Raw genomic sequence first — 25,142 nt, forward strand, 5'->3', positions numbered from 1 at the left:
GAGGATGCATGAAAATACAGCAGTCAGCAGCACGGCAGTTAGCAGGGATTTTATGTAATTTGGTGGAGATCATAACAGAGCTTTAAAAAAAAATAAAGGAGGGTGCATTTTTAACGTGAATCAGCTTGTAAGATGTGTGCCAGTCTGAACCAGTGGAACTGCTCACAAGAGGGAAGGTTTTCCTGTGCTTAGCAGTTTGCAGGATGGAGATTCGGACATGGATTCCTGTAGGAAGGCTGCTGGTCCCCACTGCCTGCTCTGCACTGGGAAAAAGGGGAAATGAGCAAAACTACAAAGCATTTGTGGCTTCTTTGCTTAGCCATACTTGGGACACAGAGGAAGCCCCGTGTTGTACAGGAGATGGACGTTGTCTCTTGAAATCCTTGCAGCTGGTGAACAGGAGAGCATCGGAGTTTAAAAAGTATTTACGTTGTTTCTGAGGACTTCAGACGATCTCATGTAAATTCATCAGGTACTCTGCAGCTGCCCACATAGCATTTAAAGTAATAAAAATGTATTGGTTTCACTATACAAATGTATTGGCACCCAGTGCCTGGTAATGCCGTTCCGAACGAAGTGTTCGTGGTTCAGCACACGCATCCAAAGCAGGAGAGTCAGGGTGTGTGCGTGCGGGCCGGTTAATTAGAAAGCCGTCTGATTTCCCTAAAGAAGCTATGATATAGTGATAAAAACGTAATCCTCTGCGGTGGGCATCCTTCACGGGAGGATCAGACATATTAAAGACAGCATTAGTTTTCACCCGAAGTAAGGCTGCAGCGTGTGTGTGCGGCGATTCTTCACCTTCCAGCCACGAGCCCTGACCCGCTGCCTCCGTAACGTGCCTGCAATGTGTGCGGATACAGCTGCTGCTCCCAAAACCTGCAGGGGCCAGCCCACACTAACTGCCGTCCCCACCGGTAGCCAGGTGTGGGGAACCTCGTCTGACTTAAACGGGACACAGCAAAACTGCAGTGCTTGGGAAAACGCTCGGGAAGCTGGAAGATGCTTTGCTGCAGAGCAGCCTGGAAGCTCCCAGGGGCTTGTGAGTTGGCCCCTTGCCCGTGCTCATTTCCAAGTTTGTTTTTTTCTTCTCCTGAAGACTCATGCTCCCTTGGCCATTTGTGGCCTTAAGTTATTTTTTTTTTTTAACGTTTGTAAATATTTTGTAGTATAAATCCAGTTCTGAGTACAGATTTCCTGTGAGTTGTGTTTAGTTTTCTGTAATAACGCCGTGCTTTTGAGAAAGTGGTTTTGATACCTGCTCGATGTTCCAATGAAAACACCATATAATTCTTTTCCTTTGGAGCATATTTTTAATACTGCTTATTCCAGGTGGTTTTAGATATTCAATTTGTGAATCAGAGCCAGAGCTGTACAAAAAAAAATCAGTGTACAGTCAATGAAAGCAGGTGATTGGGATCCTTTGTCAGAGATGTCACAGTGGGCACTAATTACGGTGTCAGCTATTCTGTATCTTAATCAATTTCAGTGATCTCATTTATAATTTTTGCTCTTGCCGACGAGTAGTTATTCAAAGAAGTAAATTGACTATCTGTGTAATTTGGTTCTTGGACACAAAAGGTTCAAAATTAACAGTTTTTTTTTCCCCTGGAGAAATCTTCCCTCCCCGCAGTTCGCTGTTCTGCTAATTGTGCCTTTGTCCCCTTTTTGTTTCCTAAAGGTGAGAGCGAAACCTGAATGGGCTCAGTGTGCGCCGTGCAGCCCCCGCCTGCTCTTGCTCTGCAGCACCCCATGCACCCCCTTACTGCCACTGTTTTTTTGGGGCCTGGCACAGATAAAGCTGCACCAGCACAGGGAAGTCAGGGCTTGTGATGGAAATCACATCAGGTCCCTAAAATCACCCTGGTTTGTTTGCATCTGTCCCTTGCTGGAGAGAAATGAATCCTGGTTTAGTGCGTTTGGGAACTAATGAAGCAGGATCGTAAATCAGAGGAGTAAGCAGGGGGCCCGTCAGCGTGGGGCTTGTGGCAGTCTTTGGATCTCGTCTCGCTGCTGCTGACAGTGAGCACCTTCAGGACGCCGCCTTTCTGCTTGGCGCTGCTACAGGTGGTTACTTAAAACAATCAATTTACAAAGAACATTTTTTTACTTTTCATGCTGTTAAAGCAAATGGGTATGTAATTAGATTTATATACTGAATAATCTCATTTGCATATCCAATTAATTCTTCCTGTTTTAATTTGTTAGGGTTGGATTCACATTAGTAGTAAAAATAACACTTAAATTAGCGAGGATTCAAATTTTCCTTTACTATAATTTGCACGAGATGTTGCATTAAGGCTCGGTCCTCGGTATTTTCTTCCTTTTAGAGGCCATTAAATAACATGGAAAAAAGCAATCAGAAGAAAACTAACCTCTGGTGCAGAAGCAATAAGGGTCTGTTTGAGCTGACCAAAGCGGATCTGTTGGGAATTTAGGCTCTTTAAGTGCTACAAAGCCTAAGCAAGTGTCTTCGGAACTTTTATCAGGGCTGAGAAGTCAGCAAGCGATGTCTTTATATAGATGTGCAGAAGGCAGCGTGTTCCCAGTGCGTGTGAGGCGTGCAGATCGCAGTCCTGTTTCCCACTTGTCCTTATGGCTTATTTTGCCCAAATCTGGGAAAAGAGATCTGTTAGGCATAGAGGAAAAAAGAAAGAGGTAGACGAGTCTATCTAAAAAGATGAGTGCCACGGTGCTGGCATTAAACGTCCTGAAACATCCACTGCACAAGCTCGAGTGGGCTGGTGCTATGAGCTACCCGTCTTCACCTTTTCCTGACGATGAGCTTGCTGCTCACCTCTGGGCACCCTGTGCCTTTGTCACAAGATCAGTGGAGAGGGTCTTGCTGCTCCCCTAAAAGTTAAGGGTCTTGATTTCAATTTCATTCCCAAGCACTTGATTGCACGTTTGCCTAGAAGTAGCTCTCTGCTTTTATTTGATTCTAACATTTCGAGCAGCTTGTTCTGCAAATTGTTAACAGTCTGTGGGAAATCACTGCAAGGGAATACACGAAATGCTACCAAAAAACCACTGTTTTATTCATTTTGTGTAAAAAGCAGGGCTTGGAGTTACGGCCTTCTATTATTATTGGATGGTTAATGAAAGGATTTAATTACAAAGGGAAAGAGTCATGGCAAAGGGCTGATGCACAAAGCCTGGAAAACTGTCTGGGGGCTTCCTTCGCTCTTTGTTTGACTTCAGTAACATCTGGGCACCCCCCCGTCTGCAGGGCAAGGACTGTGCTGGTCTTCACTAGTGATTCAGGTGGCTTTAGCAGGAGTTGTGTCCATCAGAAGGGAATTAGCAAAATGCAAAATGAGCAGGGAGTGTTGCAGAGCGAGGGTTTGAGACCTGAAAGTGAAAACAATGCATTTAAATGATTTAATAAATGAGGGAAATACTGCTAAATTGTGTTGCACTCATTCAAGTTATGTCCTAAGCTAAATTGCATTGGGTCCCAAGTAGCAGCCGTCAGTTGTTAGCTAAACCCAGTGCCAAGAAATAAAAATTAAATAGGTAGAAGTACTTAGCTATGGCCTGCATCTCCAACCACTGTGCTGGCAGCGCTGTTCTGTGCCGGTCCTACCTAAAAGGTGAAACCACTCCTGCAGAAGCTGCGGGCAGCCAGCAGGTCACAGGAACCACCTCCGTTGTGTGGCAGTCACAAAATACAAAGGAGGAGACAATTGGTGGCAAAACAATTCCTGCACACTGGTTTTCTCACGAGGAACAACTACACCTCTCTGCTCGGTAATAAAAATAAGTGCCGGCACAGAGCCCGCGCCCTGCCAGCCCTGGCTGTTGCTGCATGGTATGAATAGATGTGCAGATAATAAATTCCCTCTCTTGTTCTCTCTAATCTGTCTGCCTACTTTGTAAACTGCACTCGAGCAAGCTACAAACAGCTTTTAGTTTCTGAGGGCAGGAAAAGACAGTACACATCCCTGCGTGGCAGGAAACTAAGTGAGAATGACCTCTAGCTCTAAGGCACTTATTGAAAACCTATTTTAAATTGAATACACAAGCCAAGATAATACAGGCTGTTTGATAAGAAACATTAGAGAAATCCATAACATCAGGCTTTTTATTATAGGTTTATTACATCAATCTCTCCAGTGGGTAATGGAACTTGTAAATATACTCTTATGTAGGAGTCTCCTTGCGGGCTTTTTATTCATGCTGAAGTAAGCACAGCAAACTTATTTGCTGTCAGGGTACATTGAATTTAAGATTAGTATTTATTTTGGTTCTAAAGAGGTTTTGCTTTTGTGAATTGGAGCCAGGGCAGCCGTGGGGAGGAGGGCAGGGGCACAGCAGCATTTCAGGAGCTCTGGCTGCCCCCAGCCATGGCAGGACAAGGGGCAGGCTTGGGGACCAGTCCAGCGGGTGGAAAAATGGCCTGTGTGTAAGGGAAAGGGGTCAGCACCTCTCCGTGCCAGTCTCAGGGTGGTTTTACTATAGGCACATCTGTTCCTTGGTGTTCATGGAGCTGTGATTCTTGCCTGGAGGTGAGCAGAGCCGTGCCGCCACGGCAATCAGGCAGCACGCCTCTGCTCACTTGGGAGAGGCTGCGGGTAAATTCCTGCTGGATGAAAAGTCGAGAAAAAGTTTACGCAGAAGTTCAAAGGACAAAGAAAGTTGTAGCAGTGCTAACAACAAAAAAAATCTTACCAGCTTACAAGTCTGTTCGTTGGAGGATATAGTAATTAATTGGTAGCTAATTTAATATAGGGACACATCTGCTTAATTAGAAGATGTTAATTGCAAGGACCAGAAACCTGCTAAAGTGCCAGCAAAGTCAGCATTTAACACATGACTTTAACAGCTTGACTGTTGTGCAGTTAATTCCTGTTCTAATTATAGGGCTGTATTCTCATTCATCCTGTACCATGCGATCGCTGTTGTAACTGGGCTGCAAGTGGCTGTATTTTGATATCAAATACATTCTTTTCATTTTGCATTGCACAGTTTGGGCGTGTTGTTTGAATTGCGCAGCCCCATTGGAGTCAAATGCCCTTCACTCCACGGTCTGGTTGCGATTGGAGTCCGTGCTGGGCTTCTGATGGATGTCAGAGGTGCAGATCCCACAACTGAAGACCCTGAGCCCAGTTCCTGGTCCTGGGGTCCCCCACGGTGGGTGCCCTGATGGGGGGCAGGCTCTGAAGCCCCCTCTGCAGCACGGGGTGCGGGCATGCTGCTGCCTGCAGGGCTGGGATGCTGCAGAATAAGCAGGGCCGGGTGTGAGCGATGCTTTGTTTTTACAGGATTTGTAAAGATCTTTTACTGCCTAAGATGAATGGTGATTGAAGAGTGAAAGATGTGTATATTTAAAGTCTGAGGGTGTAACAAATGTGCTTGTACCAAGGAACTGCTGCTGTATCAAGCCCAGGTGACAGAAGCCGTCCTGTTCACACACCTGGCTGCATGCTTTCCTTGTCCTCCACCCCCTGTTATTAGGCAGTAATGCTGCCACTAACGTGCATCAGCAAACAGGACAGCACTATTCTGGTTGCATGTTCTCCCATGGACTAATAATGTTATCATTTCCATCTCTTCCATATTTAAAAGATAGCAATTTTTTAAGAAAAGGCGTTCGTTCTCATGTCTTTGAACTATTTTTGGCCGCCTCCTAGGTGCTCCCTCCAAGCCCTGCAAGCACAGGCTTCAAGCACTTCGCATTTGAAGCACTCTCAGCACAGCGGGTTGAGGCGAACAGGTCAAGAGAAACTTCCTTCGCTGCTTTGATTTTTTGCTGCTCACAGAAACAGAGACAGCAGAGTGCTACCAAAGCATCCCAGAAAGTTACTTGCAGTTTAATTACTTTGTCTGCATCTTCTTCATTACGGTGTGCGGTGGCATATTTCTTTGAGTGAAAAGCCAAGCTCTTATTTCCAGAGTAAAGACTGCTTGCAGGAGTCCTTATTTGTCTGCGAGGCAGCTAACAAAACCAGTCGCTAGGTTCTTTGTAGAGCAGTTCTCAATCCAGTATAATCCTTGATTTTCAAAACCAAGAAACCCATTATTTTTTGTAATTGTAATGAAAAAACTGCTGAAGCAGTGCACATTATTTCGATTGCCCATTAAGCCCTCCCTCCAATAGAATGAAATTATATGGGTTTTGATGATTTTCATGCTTTTAACTTCTAACTTGTTTTGTTTTGTTTTTAGTAAATTACCAAAAAAAAAAAAAAAAAAAATTTAAAAATAAACCTCTCCTGGCAGTTGTCTTCCAGTTGCCAGAGTGCTGCAAATGATCACAGCGTCCAGATAAGTAATGTACATCAACTCCTGGTGCCTTCCTGAGGTTTGGGGCTATTTATGGTAAAATACAGCAAGGAGTAACATTTACTAATTTGCACTGGAGTTCCAACCTATGGCTTTTGTAAAGGCTTCAGCGACTTGCTTGTTTGACGTAAGCAGATACTATATAGTGACTGATTTACTGCACTGGATCACATCAACACAGTAAAACGTATAATTTCTTACAGAACAATGAAATAAATCTGTTTATAATTGTAAAGTGATAGGCCTCAGTCAGATGACTTTCTCCTAAAGAAAAACACTTCATTTCCCTTCCATTCAGCTGTTGATATTTATTGGTACTTATTCATTTTGTGTCTCTGTGATCGTTTTATTGTAGTGCACTTCTCCAGAGCTTTTCCTAATGTCCTTTGTCTAGCATCAAAACACGAGCCTCCTGGGGCTGGGGGGGCAGCCAGCTCCATTTCATCTCCTGAGGCGCAATTACTTCGTGTTTATCTGCAGTGCCCCAGGGTGTCGTGGCGCAGAGGGAAGACTTCTCCTATGCGAGCACCATGCCTGCTCTTGCAAACCTCCTGCAGCATCCAGATGGGTCTGTGCTGCTGCTGCCGCCCCTGTGAGCCCTGGGATGGCACCACAGTGGTGGAACGGCCTTGGGAGGTTTGGTAGTGCGGCCCTTCACTCACACTGATGCTGGTTTGCAAACCATTTGGAGAAAATTTTATTTCCATCAGGCCGAGGTCTAGTCTGAAGTAGCTGATCACCAGTCGCTGCAGTGTGCATAGCGCTTGTGTTTGGAGCACCGCCGTCCTCCAGGTGAGGATCCAAGAGTCTCCATAAACAACAAAACCAAGCTTTGTCCTTGGGCTGGGTTGTTTGATGGTTGTTGCCCTTTGATGTCCCTATATTGCATTAAGGATTGTGTTTCAGGGAGCGGTTTTCTCCTGTTACACTTTAAAAAGGAGTTTTTCTCCCAGAAGCGGCCCTGGGGGCTGAGGCCGGAGCAATCCCACCATGCTGCTGCAGAGATGCGAGGGAGAGTTGTTTGAAAGCTTAACCTGGTAGTGTTACACCAGACAGAGAAAAGATTTAGTTCAAAAATGCCATCAAAGAGAGCAGTTTCTAAGGGTACTAAATTGCAGTGTAAGAAGTAGTAAGAGTCAGGGGGTTGACAGCTATTACTGATTTTTTCCCCTGCCACATCACTTAAAGTTCATAACATCCTTTAAAAATTAAAAGGACATGTTCTATCCCTGGACAGACTGTACAAATTGTGCCCCCGGTTGCTCTTTTGATTTCTACTGATTAAACTCCAGGAACTTGATTTAAGCTGCTCTCAATCTGGCATTTGGTGGCCCTTAGGTTTTGCGTGGGACCCTGTGCTTGTGCACAAAGGGTCTGAGCCCTCTGCAGGGATGCCCCATTGGGGTAGCTGCTGACTTCCAGCCCTTGCAGAAGAGTTGGGGTGTCTCAGTGAGTGCTGCAGGTTGGGGCAGCAATGCCTATTGTACCTGCTCTGCTGAGGGTTGCAGAAGCACAATTAGAAATAATAACAACTTAGAGAAAAAGAGGGACAGCTCCTCAAAAGTTCCCTGGGTCATTGCAGTCCCTCTGACTTCAGTGAAACGCTGGAGATTTATGCCAGCTGAGGTGCCAGGCAGGTGTCCCCACAGCACACTTCAGATGCCTTAAATCCATTTATAGAACATAACCACCTGGGGATTATAACGCCGGATCCTGTTTAGAGGATTAAACATGTTATTGCTTTGGCAGCAGTGGGAAAAGCTAGCGAGGTTTCCCCGTCTGCCAGGAGCCTGCTGAGCACCGCGGAGCCGGGTGGTGGGCTGCCTGGCACGTCTCGGGGGGCAGGCAGCACTGAGGGCTGCAGGAAGGGCTTCCATTAACCTCTCAGTGGAGCTCTGTAAGAGAGGTTGTTCAGTCCTCCTAAATACGCTGGTTCTTGTTAGACCCCAGGTACTCAGGATGCCCTCAGGCTTTGTATTCACGGCAGCCAGAGGTGACGGCAAGCTGCTGCTGACAATTTTGCACCAAAAATACCCATGTATAACACTGTAAACATGAGGCTTCCTTCAATGACCGTTCTGTCCATTATGTTAAAATGCGTTGTGTTGAAATAGTTTGGGTTTTTTTAAGGGAATGGGCTGAACTTGCTAGAAATAGTAACACTAATGCAGCGTGCGGTGTCTGTGGTGAAGGAGATGCTTTAAAGGCTCTGTGCCACCAGGCTGGGACAGATGGGCACGTCAGTGTCAGAGAGCCAAGGATGTTATCCTGGATGGGAGCACGTCTTGGGAGAAACTCGTCGCCTATGTGCTCTTTTCTTGCCCTTACTTATTCTGTCTTTATACTGCAATTCAGTTAGGAAAAACTGCAAATCGCAAACTCCTTTTGCAGGAGTTTTAGAGGCTGGCCTCAAACAGGGACTGCGTGCCTTGGCTGGGCCTGTTGGTACAGCGGCTCTCAGCGCTGCCTCTCCCGGCGCTGTTCAAATAAACGCGGAGCCAAAGTCAGCCCCACCGTGTTCCTGCGGGGACAGCACTGTGGTTTCTTGCCGTAATTGCAGAGTGTGCACCCGTGACCCAGGAGCAGCAGATTTACGGTGCCCCGCTGACAAGCTGTGCCGCTGCACCAGCATTTTCTGACCAGTGACACTGTGCAAATTAGGTTCCCAGTTGTTCGCTCAGAGCCTGCCACTCTGGTTATCCATTGCTCGCTGCTGCTCACAGGGCGCTGGCAATTTGATCTGCTTATTGGCAAATATTAGAGAGTGGGATCCAGTGCCTAAAGCTCGCTGTAAATAGCCGGGTAAAAAGTTGGCAGGAATCAACCTTACTTCTGACAGTGGCTAATGTACCTTAACCTGAAAACACACAAACAGGCTTCACCTTGAAAAACGCCCAGGAGACTGTTCCTTTCACCTTGCAGGTTTCCGTGGAGTTGGGCTCCTCAATCAGTGCAGAGCTGGCACAAGTTGCCAGAGTTGTCTTTGTTTTTCAAGCAATAGATGATGCAGAGATTATAGGTTATTGCTCCGGGGATTTCTCTTTTCTAAGACTCCAGGATTTTAAAGGAAAAAGGCTTTTTCAGTATATTTTGTAACAGTTTAGCATCTACAGTTGGGGTGGGGAGGAAAGCATTTATTAGCCTGGCTTTTACGTACCTTCCTTATTACATGCAACATTGAAATCAATTGAAGTTCAGGGAGGTACTGTGGATAGGAAGTATGTGGCTTTTAATTTAAAATATGCACACAGACACATTACTTCAGCTTTTTTTTAATACCCACTTTATAGTACCTGTCATACTCGAGGCAACTGAAAATCTTATAATAACGATGCATGTTCTTCTTGGAAGACAGCAATTATATCAATACCTTAAATTTTACTAATAAATCAATAGCTAATTAGTGCAGCTATTAGACCTTTGAAGTACCTTATCCACAAATAGCTCTGCATGAGAACACGGAGCACTGGAGGAATCTGCAGTCCTAGGGAGGAGGATGAAGAGCAGTTGGAGGCAGCTTTGTATTCACAATGACACACTGTGCTGTGGCTTGGCCAGACGTGAGAGTCATGTAAAACTGGCCAGGAGTAAATATGAAGGTTTTTAATAGTCTAGGTTGCTGGCAACAGCTTCCTGAGAGAATTTCACAAATTCAGGTCTGTTGGAAACATTTCCTCAAAATGAGAAAAAATGCCATTGTCAGACAGAACCAAAATGTTTTCCCATCTTTAGCCGTTGCATCCAGAACTAGTGTTCAACACAGATGGCAAAAAAAATCAGCCCGGTATCGACTTGTGATGGATGGCAGGTGCAGTCAGGATGCACAAACCCTGGGAACAGTTCTGTGGTTTGGCTTTCCCTGTGCTTCTTCTCCAGGAGGCTGCAGACCTCTCTGGAAGGAAGCCACCATCACCAACGGCACAGGGCCACGAGGACCCGTGGCCACAGTTCACGGGGTGCTGGACATGGTGCTGCCCCTGTGGTGACAGGCCGCCTGCATGCCAGGAGATGGATGAGGGTAATGGATCGAGGCAAAGCTCAAAGCTGCCGTGTCCATGGGTAAGATGAGTGCCATCGATGGAATAAACCGTGAGCCACAATTGTCTCCCTTAAGGACTAATTTCTCTGATTTCTTTGTCATTGATTGACCTCCTAAGTGTAATCTGTCATCCTGCATTGAATTAATATGTATATGTAGGGGAACAGAAAGAAAGAAAGTGTGGAAAATGTTTCCAGCAGCTGAAGAGCCAAGTCCGGGGTTTTGGCTTGAGCTCAGTTGGCAGTGTGGTGGTGCCGTCCTGCAGCTGTGTCCCTGGTCACAGCTCAGGTCCATGAGTGTTGCACATGAACAGCAAAGGTCATTTATTCTGCCAGGAACCCACAGGTAAGTCTATAGGAATGAGCTCTGTGCGGTAGGTTTTTAGATAGCACAGGTTTAGTGTACTTACTCCTAGTGACAGAGTGTGCTTGGCTATATTCCGAGCAGTTACGTTATGAAGCAGCTTTTGGGAACCTGCAGCAACTTCTATATTATTCATCTCCTAAAAAGAGAATGTGTGTATTTGTTACTTTAAATAGAAAAATGTGTATTTTTTATTACTGCTCTATAGTAGCAACATAATGTATTGTGTCAGCATTAACCAAAGTATTTTAATTTCCTATCTTTTTTTCCTGTGGTTAGATACATAACTGCTGAATAGTTTCACCAGGGTTAGAACTTAACATACAAGACAGATCAGAACACATTCGATTATTATGTATTTAAAAGTATCTTGCAGAAATATCCCTTTGGTGATTTCTGTGATTTGGTGATTTCAGCAGTGCAGCACGTGGCACATTCTGTGTTATCTTCTGTAACTGATCTTGTGGCCGAGAAGCCCCAGTGTTGTTGTTCTTATTCATTGCTCCATCCTGGGCTGATACCATCCTCAGCAGAGCAGTGAGAGTTTATCTGTTTATTTTCCTGATGTCAGCTGTGATGACTCAGGGAGAAGGAGGCTCGGTAAAGAAATTTGTGATTTTCTGCAGCAATGAAGAACTATGCTTTTATCATATACTGAAGGGAACATCTGTGATCATAATCATCCTGTTGACTTACGAGGATAACACCAATTACGTTCCATTAAACGAGGTTTTTGTCGTAGTACAAGTCGTTCATTACGCCGCACCAGGAGTCGCCTCCTCCCGGTGTCTAGACCAGGCGCGAGGCAGACGCGCTTGCGTTGGCGCGTGGATCAGGTAACAGCATTTTATCTGAAAAGCGCTAACTTGACGGCGTTTGGCATAATTAATCATCTGGCACTTCAGTAGGTGAAATTACAGCGCTGCCGTGGTGCAGGCGGGCTGACGGAGAGGCTTCGGAGATGAATTCCCGGAGCCGGGGCTGACCCCGGCTGTGCTCGGCTGCCGCAGGCCTCAGCACAGGCAGCTGCTGGGGCCGGCTCCTGACCTCCCATAATTGACAGACTCCGGGCTCTCCTCGAAGGTCAGAGCACGCCCGCGTCAGGGTGGATGTGTTTAACCCTGCCTTTAATTCAGAGTGCTTCAGATATTCGGGTCACTCATAAATGGAGTCCTCAGGCCAGCGCTGTCTCCATTTCAAATGCCGGAGCTCTTCCACACCTGCATTTACGAGAGAGAAGATTTATTTCTTCCTGTCGTCTGAGCTTTAGGGATCCTCCAGATTTTTATAGCTTCGTTACCGTCTCTGAGGAACATCTGACACTGCTTTTGAACTCAGCCATCAGATTCCTGCCTATCGCATGTCACCTGTCAAACACGGCTTTCCACTTTAACTGTGTAGGTACAGCGGCGATCTGGGAAGCAGAGGTCTGTCGGGAAGGAAAGGCAGGAAAGAGGATGGGGCATCCAGCTCGCAGCCGCTGCTGGGGACCCGCAGGGTGCTGGGAGCCCGGCCCTGTGGCCTGACCGATGGCACCGTGAGGGGTAGGAGAAAGGTGGGTGCCGTCATGCTCGGCCACTCTCACAGCCTGCAGGTGACTTGTGTCTGTGGTTTTTGTGAGGACAAAAACCCCACAGCCCAGGTACAACAGAGCATTACAGAGGAATTTCAAAAAGGGCAGTTTATGCACAGGTAGGGTGGTGCGGGTGAGAAGGAAGAAAAGAGCCTCGTATCTTCTTCCAGCTTTGCTCCCGATTACAATATCTGATTTTGTTGGTTTTGTTTTCTTTCTGTATCCTTAAACATGAGGGCCAACCATGGTGCAGAGGCACGCAGACACAACGGCAGCCCCAGGGCAGAGGCATGCTGGTTCTGTCCCCAGACAGGCAGAGCAGAGACCCTTCCCTTAAAACAATGCTTCACACAGGACATTTTAAATCTCCTTTTTGGAAACACATATTTTGTTGCTTTTATATGGGAAGAGCCTCCAGCAGGTCTTGTTCGTTAAGAAGCCTAAGGATTCTCATCAGGAGTATCTGATGTAAACACTTCTCTCTTATCATTTCAAAGCCGTTAGCACCACTTGTGTGTATGGTTGATGTTAATAGAAGTGAAAGGCAAAAAATTAAGAGTGATCTGGCCAATTTAGGTTTTTCCCACGCAGGAGGCTGTAATGCAGCTGGCCGACCTTGCCGGTGCTGCGCTGCGTTAATCAGCGCTGCCCTTGAGCTCTCCTATCTAGTTCTCTTCCCGGTCTCCTGAAGAGTTTGCTCTTCCCAAGGTGCAGTTTTGTCTCGAAGAAATACCGACTTGTAGCTCCGTATGAAAATGCACCGGCATACATAGCAGAACCCAATTCCCTCAGCAGCAAACAAGGAGAGGATTTTTATCATTTATCCTGGAAATACTCCAAGAATTCTCTCCTCACCTTAGTTATTATCTTCCCCCACAGTGTGGAATATTCAATTAAACCTTCTCTCAAATTGACCGTAACTTTCAACGAAAATTAAAGCAGTCCTATTTAGCTAACAATATCCATCACCGGGCCTAATGTTCAGAGAGAATAAGAATGGTTTCACCTGTTCGTTTGAATTAACCTCAGCTGACGTTCTTCACGTTTCAATTCCTCAAAAGTGCGGGCAGACAACAAGCATTGTGCGTCACGCTGAATGTGCTGGCTCTCAGGTCTGGGCTACTGGAGGGTTACAGAAAATATCTGCTTTGTTTGGAGTGTATTTAAATGAGACTGGTGTTTTTCAATAGATTTTGTGATTCACCAGAAATATATATATATATATATATATATATATATCAGCAGAAGCTAGGATAGCAGAATGTTCTGCTAAATTATCTATCACATTCTGTCCAACAGCATATGGGCATACACTTCAGACTGTGTTTAAAACTGATGCTTTTATCATGAAATCACTGAAATTTCCTATACCCTGCATTTTCCTGAAAGACACACAGTTCTCTCGAAGGAGGCAGAACCAGAGTCGTAGTGCATTTGTTTCATCTGACAGATGGGAAAAATGCTTTTTGGTAACCAATCTTGTTTGCAACTTGCCTTAAGCTCGGGGCAGCTCCGTGTTCATTCTGGGTTAGCTCATTTCGGGCTTGAGCAAAAGAAACGTAACTCAGAAAAATAAAATCTGTCACTAGGAGAGCGGCTCAGCAGTTAGCTTGTCCAGGAAGGCTCCTTACTGCATTTTCCCAGGACAGTGACAAACCTGTAAGGAGTTGCACAGGTTATGCAATAGCTGCTGAAAATCATGAAGAGCAAAGTGAGCTATAATAACTGAGGGGAGCAAGAGCGGCTGTCATATTTGTATGTATCTGTGTGCACTGCATCATCATGTTGGTCAGTTCAATATCTCAAAGAGAGCTTAATGAACATGATTTGATTAAAAAAAAGGGGGGGGGGGGGCAAATAGAAAGCCACCTTAACTCAGAGAAGTGCCTTCGATTGGCATCAGTGGGCTTGTGGGTCAAGCTCCTGGTGCTCATCAGTGATACGCTGAAAATTGTGGTTTCATAGCTGCAAGTCCCTGAGCATCACTGCAATAGGAACGGAGTAACCGCTTTTATAAAAAATAAAATGTGACATTCACATTTAGAAGTTACCTGGATAACAAAACTTCATTCCTACAAAACAAAAACTGTTTTGTAATATAGTACTGCACTTTCCTGGGCTGGCAGTAAGTATATGAAATTCCTTTTTTAATCCAACAGCACCATAACTCTGTTAAAAATATTTATGGTACTGGTACTTTTAGTTTTCTCCCTATAAGAATCTGGATGCAGTTTGTTCTATTTATTAATGAATGTTCAGTGTTCTTTGAACCAAATCCTTGCCTTCTACAAGGCACCATGGCTCCACTGTCGCCGCACGCACCGCGGCAGGGTGGAGCCAGAAGTGTTCTCTATCAGGCATTCGGCTGGAGCAAGAGGACTACAGACGAGATTAAATAGTTTGGACTTGCTTATACAAGGGTTATACACTGGCAGCAATAAGAGAAAGAAGAAAGAGTAGGCACTCCAAATCATTTTATCTGCATGGTATTGGGAAGCTGTTTCCTCCCCTTGTGTTCTGCTGGCAGCTGCGTTCAGAGCCCCTCTGCCAGCCCTGGCAGCAGCCCCATGGTTGTGCCCAGGCTCTGTTCTTGCTAGCTAGAGGAAGGCAAGCATTTTTTTTTTTTTTTTCCATGTAAAAGCTGCGTGTTGAACAGCATCAGCAGCAGATGATGTCATTTTTGGAGAGTGGCTTCGTTTGGTACCTTTTATGCGCTTCTATTGTGTGAAACTGTAGCTTAAGCAGATTAAGTTCATTAGGCTTTTCAGCTATTTCTGAGCATTTCTAACTCTGTAGTTCTCTGCCTTTGGTGTCTGTGACTTCTGAATCACACACTAATGATGCAGACAGGTTGCAGTGTTGTGCAGAAGCGTAACTCCCCACCAGGCCCCCTTGGCACCGTGTCACCGTACCCTGAAGAGCAGTGTCACCCCTGCTGTGGCTCCAGGGCAGTCCAGGCCCTGCTCCTGCAGCTGAGCGATGTCCTGGGCACGCGAGGACACATTTAGTGTTGGGCGTTTGGGCCTTTCCATTTGTTTGTGCGTTTTCCAATGCCATCTACTTTTTGACTCAAGGTGTATTTTCCTGTGAGGGAATTTGACTGATTTCCTGACCGAGAATCTGACCTTTGGCGTGATGTGACACAATATAGGTGGACACATGATAATTGAAATAACACTAAATGACAGCGTGGCGTGACTTGAGTCCTTTGGTGGGGACACAGGTGACACAGCCCGAGCCAGCACGGCTCAGTAAGTGAATTCCCTGCTGTGGTTTGGCTCCTGCCTCCCCCGCATGTCGAAGCTCCTTGCTTATGGGAGTTAAAGTGAGGAACCAAGCTCCAGGCCAGCTTCTGAATTTTACCATTAGAAAATTAAAATGTATTTTAATTCTTTTGTTTTCAAATCCATTAATATAGTACTCAGAGCTATAATCTTTATGGGCCAGATTGCAATATTCCTTCTCTCAGTAAATGAATCAGCGCAAGTGGTTAAGGAGTCGAGCAGCCCTGGGTCTCAGAAACAAGTCAGGATTTAATCATCTCGCCCTGTATGCTTTACGGTTATTATTATCTTTTTCTGCCAGCAACAGTAAGTTGCACACAGGTATAATTTAAAGCCAGAGATTATGCGGAATGTGTTTTGAATAATAGATGAGTCTCAGTCAGATATTGTTAACATATAATTAAAAATAAAGATAAATACAACCGATATGACTATACTCTTCGTGCAGTCTCTTTTGTGGCAGTACCTGAGGGAGGAGACGTGGGAAAGGTTGCTCCGTTATAATCTTCCTGGCAGAGTGTCTCTGAAATCACTCTGTGGAGAAGACAGAATTTTCTCCCCGGAGTGCAGAGCTGTTGTTCTGTCTCCTGATACACCCAGCTGGCTCCCCGAGCATCGCAGGGCTGCAAGGGCTGTTCCCAGTCCTCCTCACCCTCCTCCGGTCAGGAAGACGCATCTTCTTCTGTTCATTCACATTTATTTCTTTCTTTTTGTACATCCTATCATCGTTATATTTTATTTCTTCTCTCTCCTCTGACCTCCTACACCAACAAATTCCCTGCATGTCCATCCAGACGGACTCATGGCCCCACAGCAGCCCGTAGCCGTGGGCTCAGCTCGCTCCTCTCCGTTAGGTTGGGTCATGGCACGGGTAGGCGTTCTCCAGCTACCTTGCACCATGGGTGGATTGATGTCAACCATCACTTGTACTTGTGGAATATGCTGTTAGCCAGGCTTTCTGGTGGTCTTTGATGTATACCCGGGAGAAACAAGCAGCATTTGGAGTGTGGCCCACTGGGCTTTATTCATCTCTGTCTAATGTAATTCCTAGGAAATGAGTTCAAATGCAGATATGCATTTCAGGTCCTTGACCAATACATTTTTAGGTCAGAGAACATTTTTGGCATGAAAGTCTTACAAGAAAAAGGGTTTTGGTGATTTTTTTTTTTTTTTTTAATTTTCTGGTGTCATAGGAATCAGAAGTACCAGCTACTTGGGTTTCTTCCAACAGTTGGATTCTGCCTCTTCTGTGCTAGTTTTGCTCTCAGAAGCAGAGATGCCAAATACAGCAGGAGATGAAAAATAAATTAAAGTATTTTAAAGCCTTTCTGTGCTTCCAGTTACTGTTTAGATTGGAGGGGGGCAGCAGCAGGAGCTGTGCCCACCTGGTGCTTGGCTGCTGCGCTGCAGCCCGGTGTGATTGCTATTGCCAGGTACAAACCCTGCTGCTGCTTATCTTCTTGGTGCTTACAGTCACGGTAATGCTCTAATGGGTGACCAGAGGAATAAAATCAATAGCATTGTGTAACGTGGCAGCTGTGTGCTTGAGGTGGCGAAAGCCAGGATGCTGAGCGAGGCCACATCCCCTCTGAGGTGCTGCTGTGCAGCTACAGCCGCCGACTGCGAAGGGCCCTCAGCTCTTGGATCCAGCCCTGCTGAGGGAATTTCTGGGGAGCTGTACCTGCTGGTCAACATCCAGATAACATGCTGTGTGGCTGTATTTAATAACGTGTTGGGCTTTTTTTTAATTTACAGAGAAAAATTTTCAATATTTAAAAGTGAAGCGTAAACATTCCAATTTTAATTGAGCTGTGTTATGGCCATAGGATTGTGCCTGTTCCCATTCACTGAGCTTCAGGTAGAATTCCGATCTGTCCTCTATTCAGTGCAAACATTTTCATGAATGTTGAGTGCATGCAATGTCTAATGGCTTTTGGGAAAAAAAAAAAAAAAAAATCTAGCTTCTCTAACGTCAAACGTAGTTACAGCTTCTTCTTAGGGTGAGTGGTAGCCGGTCTCTTTCTGCCAAGGTGCTATTTTAGCTTCTGATGCATGGAGATTCCTGCAAGTCTCTCCCATGTTTTTCTTCTCATTAATGCAGACGACAACACACTACATGGGCCAGTTTTCCTGCAGGAACCCAGCAGCATGATCTTCCCGTTGGATTCGGAGGAAAAGAAAGTGAAGCTGAACTGTGAAGTGAAAGGAAATCCCAGACCAACTGTTGGGTGTGTTGAATGCTTAACTGTTCCTTAGCACAATCACCGCACCATGGCTGTGTCACCCTGCAGCCTTTCTCCTGCACATCACCCAGTCTAACTCAGCAGTGCCCCTGGGGTTCTCTGAGTGCTGATACCAAAGAAAAAGGCATGTGAATTCAAGAATTCAGCATGTGCTGCAACGCAATTGCAAAATTTGGTTCTAAAAGGTTACGAAGGGATTATAAATCATGTTGGCTTCCTCATTTGTCCACAGACATGGACAGAGCTCTTAAAGGTTTTCAGCTTTATTAACTGCTTTGAGGTCCTTGTGAAAAAGATGCTCTGTTTCTGTGGTGATGCTCTTCTTGTTCCACACATCCGCTTGGGCTGATGTAAATCATTTTTGTTGATTCCCTCTCTCCTCCCAATCCTTTGGTACCTTTCTTATTGTTTTAAGCCAAAGTAAAGTGCGCTTTGAAACCTGTGGGAATCATAAGACCTCAGCCCACCTGCTGCCTTCTGCCATGGCTGACTACTCGATGCAGCAGACTGTTGATTTGCTCATGCAAAAATATTCCATTTTTTTCTGCATAGGTTCGGGTGGAGGGAGCTGCTCTGAGGCTGCGGCTCCCTCGCATGCTCCACGGCGAGCAGTGGGGATGACAGTTGCAGTAATTGGGGCAACGTGGTGTTAGAAATTCTCAGTGCCCCAGTTAGTGAAAACATCTGCTGTGAGTGAATTTTCCTAAATTTAAAAACAAACAGCCAGCTTAAGTCAGGAGAGGGAAAGAAGCCTCTGTGGGCTTGAACAGTTTAAAGATTCTGTTTCTGGGACTTCCTCTTGCAAAATGATTAATTCCAAAGAGCAGCAGCACTTGCAACAACTACAGAAACATTAATCATATCAGGGACTGAAATATATGTCAAGGATATTGCTTTTTCAGTTACATACTAGAATATTTCAATACTGTGTAAGAAACTTAAATTTTTCATGCTTTTTTTTTCTTAAGTAGTCGAAGATGTTTTAAATCTTTATTTCCTACGTGTGGTATTTTCAAATACACAAGAGTACCCATTAATATTAGCAGGATTTAACTTTGGCATTTTGTACTATAGGTGGAAATTAAATGGGACCAATATTGACATCGGTATGGATTACCGCTACAGTGCAGTGGAAGGCAACCTGTTGATCAATAATCCCAACAAAACCCAAGACAGTGGAATGTACCAGTGTGTAGCAACAAACCCGTTTGGAAGGATCGTTAGCAGAGAAGCAAAGCTGCAGTTTGCCTGTAAGTACCAACTGCATCACAGCCTCGGTTCTCGCGGCTTCCTAGAAGTATGAGAGCAACGCCTGCCTTTCTGACCTGTTCTGATCTGTTACATGTTATGCTCTGAGCTGTTCATGGAACAGAAAACACCTGGACCGAGAGGGTAAATGTGTGTGAGGAATGGGTGTCTTGTTTTATGCTTGCTTAGCTGTATTTTGCAGGGTACAGTGTCTTTATTTCTTGAGAAAGGGGCCACCTGGCAAAGTAGCTGGTAAATGGGGTTTCACCATTGATTTTTCATTCCATGGAGAATTAATACTTCAAACATTTTAAAGGAGCATGCTCTTTGTAAAGAACAAATTCACTGTGACGTTTTTCATAACTCTTTAAGTTTCAGTAGTTAGGTGCAAATACTTGGAGGTACAAGTGATATTTGTACCTGTGTACGTAAAAAGGAAATCAGAGGCTGTTTCCTATTTATTTGGGGTTAAATTCAGCATTACAGCTTCTCATCCAAAGCTAGGGATAACAGAGGACATAATTCTTAATATGAATCGGCATTATATGAAATCAGGAGAAGCTGTTTTGGGGTCCATAAGATTGGGCAAATGATAGCACGGGACTACAAACCATCTTTTTTCTCACCTAGTCATGAATGGAAAGGCAGAGAACAAACACAAGGGCTTATTCATCTGTCATCTGAGTGACGCCTCTGTGCCGTTGTCCTGGGAGGGGCGAACACAGCAGCTCAGTAGTTACAGCAGGACCTATGGGACATCCGTGCTCAGAGTACCGGAGTTCAAGGCATGCCCTTGCAGACATAAAGACATCAGTGGTAGGGAGCTGGGTGTTGAGTTTAATCCCAAAGATGCTTTTGATGAACTAGTTAGAGGAGCTTGTGCGCTCCATCAAAAAAAAAAAAAAAAAAAAAAAAAAAGAGGAAAATAAAAAGAAAGAAAAAAAGGCACCAAAAAAAAAAAAAGGATAAAGATGCCAGTAAATGCCAGTTTCACACAATACAGAAAGGTGATTTGTAACAAGAAATATTACTGTGCATAAAGTGAAGTCCTCCGTCTCCACGCATAATTTACAGTATATTGTCAGTTTGCTTTTGACCTGCTTGTGTTTGTCCATGACTGAAGATGCATTTTCACTGTGGATGGGTAATGAACAGCCTCCTCAATACCAATCTGGTAACTCCAGATTTCAGTATGTCAAGGTGATTGCTTCATAAATACTGCCTTGGTCTACATCTCAAGAGACCACATTTTCTTGGTATGTTCCCTCTACTCATTGTGGCCTCCTGCTGACTATCAGGGCAAGCTTTTGAAGCATCATCATTAGAGCTAAGTACTTCAACACCCCTTTGGCTGGGATCATACTCTTAAAAAAAGTCAATCATGTAAGGAAAAGGTACCAGGTTCCAGCTCTATAGACACTGGTCACGGGTTTCAAAGTCCAGGGTGTGGGACCAGGAAAGAGGATCCTGGAGTTGTGTGACTCAGTGGCAACACATTAATTTCCTTGCATGTTTAAATGAACTAGTTAATTAGGAGCTTGCAAACACAGAGAGATAAAAGAAAAAAGAAAATCAACCTTCAACATTTTAACATTGCTTCAGATACAGAACGTTTATTAAGTTCTGATTAATTTATCTGTCTTGATGAATGGTACATCTGGCAATAATCTTTCAAGTTTTCTAGTTGACCAAAAACAAATCTGGTTTGACTGATTCTTAATTAAGATTGAGTTCAAAAACAAAGCTTGTTCTTTTCTAGTGAAAACAATGATGGCCAACCTCAATAAATTTTCAATTCCTGAAATTTATTTTACATTACTAAAACTGTATAATCAGATTAGAAACATTTGGATTAAATTAAAAATAAAATAGCATTTATCAAACTAGACTTTATGCTTTGACAAAACAGCCTAGACGTTTTAAGGTGTGTAATCAAAGGGACTGCAGCCAGAATTAGCTGAATTATGAAATATGCAGAGCATATTCCAAAAGCTCTGCCTCTAAGAACCAATAAAATTAGGCACGTGTGTTAGTAATGCTTGTTTTTCAGCCTTGACATCCAAGACATCTAGATGCAGTAGCACTGCTTGATATAGCTGGTTGCCCCTGAGTGTTTTTATTGCAAATATTACTATTTTTGCATTGCCTTTTGTAGGTTCTGGGTGGAACAACCTAAAATAATGTGTGTGGGGAAGCCCCTTTCTAGCCACTGCACAGCTCTGCTAAGCCTGTTTGCCCTCAGATGCTCCCTCAGGATTTTTGCTTTTAACAAGTTATTTTCTCTGAATTTGCCCCCTTGTGCAGTACCTGGATCTGCTGGAAGCCTGTGGCTGCACACGCAGGCTCTGCCCCACCTTTGGCTCCAGCTGTGCAGCCGGGATCTTGTAATCCCCATTCTGTTGCACGTTACGGTTTAGCTCTGGAAAGCCATTTCGTTAGAGACTCATGACTGTCTTTTACCAGTCTGTAGCTTCCCCATTCATCCGAGTGAGCTGTTATTTTCCAGCCTGACCCGTGTGTTGTGTGATTTTTGTTTTCTCGGTTTTGTTCCTGAGGAAAGTTGCTGCAGGTTCTTCTGAGACTGGTGTCTGGGGGTTTGGACTTTCTCTTTTTTTTTCTCTCAGGGGGTTAAATTCTCAGTTCTGGGGCATCATTAATATATGTTAGTTCGTTCTTCGAGGGCTATATTATTTTTCTCTGGCGTCTTCACAGAAGATTAAACTGTGATCCAGCTATTCAACCTCCTGTGCAGGTCAGAGAGGGTCAGCAATTTAATCCCTGAAATATGTATTTAGGTTACAAACTCATTACGATAAAAGTGCTAATATTTTCCTCCAGTACTTGCTTTGTGATATATCATTTACATTTCAAATTTGTCCTTTTTTTTTTTTCCTCCAATGTTAGTTGCATCTGAAATAGAACAGATTTTCAGAAAGGGAGGAATCTGCTGTGCCACGGTAACAGAATACGGATTAATGATACCCTGAATGCTGTGCTTATACCAGTACAGCCTCTCACCAAAAAAAAAAAAAAAAAAAAAAAAGCTTTATGCTCCGAGTATGGATTCTAATAATGGCTTTTCCAAAATGATATACGAAAACACAGCTGAACTAGATTAAATTATGTGCTTTTTATTTTAGGGTATGGAACTTAGCTTGACAATTTTATTCACTGTACAGTGGTTTCTGTTTGGAAATAACACTGAAATCAATAGGAAGTTATGCCTGGGAAGAAGTGCAGCTCTCAGGCTGCATTTCAGAGATGTACCCGCTCGTTCAGACACATGATTAAAGCTGTTTACTATGGCCCAGATCCTGCTTCCGTTTAAGTTGAACATAAAACTCGTATTGATTTTTAGTGGCACCAGAGTTGGACTGTACCTCTCAGAAAGTGATGAATGGGCAAGTTGTTCCTTGTTTTCTCTGGCACAGCTTGAAGGTGCTGAGCAGCTCTTAGCCGTGGGCAGGAGCCTGGTGCAGCCCCGTGCAGAGCAGTGTGTGGTGGGCACGATGTGCTCCCAGTGAACGTCCCAGACAAATTATTTCTCCTGACTATGAAATAATTCACAGAATTGAATATTAGTGCACACAGGTGCTGCAAGTTGCATTTATGCCCACATCTACATAGACACGAACTCACAGATAGAGTACTGGGAAAGGCTGCAAGATTTGGCCATTGCGATGTGAGGCAGCATCGACGCCTTCCTTGGAGCAGCTCTGAGCTTGTTCTGTGCAGTATTTGCAGACCATTCTCAGATGTATGTGTTTGGAAGACTGGACAAAGTAACTCTCAGTAAAATTTCATTTATTTTGGTGGACTCCACGGTTGCCCATCTTACCTGCTGAGCAGCTACTACTGATGTCTGGAGGACGTGTACTCCATGCTCTGTGCAGGTAATGACCTTTCGAGTCCATTACTCCCTGCTTCTGTTGGCCTCTGAGTGTGAGAGCTGTCCGAAGAAGTGTGCTTTTGGGACACCAAGTCACTGTGTCTTCCCACCAGAAATCTCTTTGCCGAAGTCCCTGACCTACCATCATGTGTCAATGCCCGTGGAAAATTGCCAGTTCCGTGCGGCTTGAGACTTGCCTGGTATCCCTGTTCCACTTAGGGAAGGAAAACATGAACTGCTGCTCAGCTGAGCTGGAAATGGAGCTTGCAAGCAAATTTTCTGAATTTTCTTTTTTCATAGTTGGGACAAACATTTTGCTGAAACTTGGTTGATAGGACTTTGTATTCTAAATGTTAACCAGAACCTGAGGTTTCATTCCAAGGAAGTTACTGACGTGGAGTTTCCTTTGATCCTGTAACTTAACGGGTTCACCCTAATGCAGCAGCTATTTTCTGCAGCTGGTAAAATAATATTACGTTGCTGGGGGGAGCAGAAACGGGGAGCAGAAACGAGACCCCAGGACTGGGGAGCAGCTGGCGGAGTCCTGCCCTGGGGGTGCGGGGCTGAGACCAGCAGCAACACACAGGTGCAGGGCTTTCCCTGGGCTGCAGGGAGAGCAGACAAAATGGAAAGGGAGCAGCCATCTCCTCCGGGTCAGGCAAGAAGGCTGAGTTTGTGTGTGGAATTTAGCTCGAGCTGTTCCACTGCGTTTGAAAATTACCCTGTGCCTGGAGGGATGGGCTCGGAGGTGGCCATCCCCGAGTAGGCTGGGGCAGCAGCCCCAGCGCTGCCTTCATTCATTTTTCTCTCGAATTGTTCAAATCGTTTATAGAGGCTTTAACTTCCTTTGTTGCCCTGAAAACATCTTTAACTGCAGGGAATCAAACTATTGTTTCTGCAAACTGTTTCTCTGCACACTTTATTGAAGGGATTTGTTTTGTAGAAGTGTTTCTGCGGAAATAATTGTTATGCGTGAATTAGCAGATAGGACTCAGCACTGAGCAGTGCAAGTGGTAGCAGAAAATACAATAATAATGCAGTTGTAATGAGAATACTTTGGGGCTTTGACCTACCGTCCCAAAATAATTTCGTTATGATGGTAGAAAAAGAAAATTACTCCCAACATTACACTGAAAAGGATTTTTTTCCATATTCCCACTGCTGGAATAATTCCTGTTATATCTTGCACCCGAGCAAATCCCATAATTTTTGCTATTAGTTGCTAAGAAACAAATTATAATTGCTGCTCAAATTCTTTACTGTTGTACCCTCTTATTGCCCTGAAGTGCATTCATTTTCTTTTTGAAGATTAAATGATCAATGAAGTAATTCTTTCAAGAACAATTAATAAGGAAAACATTTTCAGAAAACCGCCAAAGTATCTGCGTTTTCCTGGCTAAACAAACAAACGCAGCAACAATTGCATTGATTGATCAATGAATTGATGCACTTCTGCTCAGCTGAATGAGGCATTTGGCACCCAAATTAAATCATTTCCACAGTCGTTATTAATGCCTGAGTGAAGAGAAAGCACGATGTGCTTTAAACCTCCTGGAAATGAAGAAGAATGGGGTGCGGGTTGTTTTCTCCAGTGTCAGACCACAGCTGGGGCAGTGAGTGTGCACCCCTTGCTCAAGTATTCCTGTGCTTGTTCGGAGCCTTGGCTTCAGGTCCATGCCTCCTCCCACAGGTTGTTTTTTTGGTGTGGGTGCTGCCTCCTGTTCACTTTTTTTTAAGTTTCTCTCAATACTTTTTTTTAAGTTCTGGGTCCAATAAATAAATCTGGTTTTGTACAGATTGGTAAGAGAATTTTCCTTAAGCTTTTCACCCTTCCAAAAGGAGCAGTAGTTTTGTAGCTCCTGAAACCCCACCACTAAAGCACTGTTTCAGAGCTTGTGGGTGCACTTCTATGCCACAGACTCCCATCTCTCGGGGCTGCCCCAGTCCCACCAGCGTGCCTGTGATGTGATGACCACCCCCACCTTCTAGTGGGCACCCTTACCCAAATGAAGCTGGAAGGCCACAGCTCCTAAGAGCACGGGCACAAGCTATTTCTGGTGTCCCCGTTTCTGCAAAGGTGAAATGTTAAAACTGTCTAGGCAATTAGCGCTTAGGGGCTCGGTATGAGAAATCTTGCTCAAGAGTGTCTCTTCTTCTGTGCAGGTGAGTAATCCCTGGTTCCTCCTCTGGTGTTTTTTCAAGGAAAAATAGCATTTAT

At 44.6% G+C, this 25,142-nt stretch overlaps 1 protein-coding gene across 7 annotated transcripts in view; it reads left to right on the forward strand.

Moving 5' to 3' along the window:
* The window catches only part of CNTN4 (contactin 4), a 294,079-nt gene that overhangs the window by 161,295 nt on the left and 107,642 nt on the right, over positions 1 to 25,142 (forward strand). For all 7 annotated transcript variants that reach the window (XM_035337706.1, XM_035337710.1, XM_035337704.1 and 4 more), the window contains 2 exons: positions 17,646 to 17,772; positions 18,862 to 19,037. In XM_035337706.1, coding sequence (XP_035193597.1) covers positions 17,646 to 17,772; positions 18,862 to 19,037 — 303 coding nt within the window. The remainder of the gene's footprint in view (positions 1 to 17,645; positions 17,773 to 18,861; positions 19,038 to 25,142) is intronic.

The sequence above is a fragment of the Oxyura jamaicensis genome, chromosome 12 (genome assembly GCF_011077185.1).
Source record: "Oxyura jamaicensis isolate SHBP4307 breed ruddy duck chromosome 12, BPBGC_Ojam_1.0, whole genome shotgun sequence".
Classification (NCBI taxonomy): Eukaryota; Metazoa; Chordata; class Aves; order Anseriformes; family Anatidae; genus Oxyura; species Oxyura jamaicensis.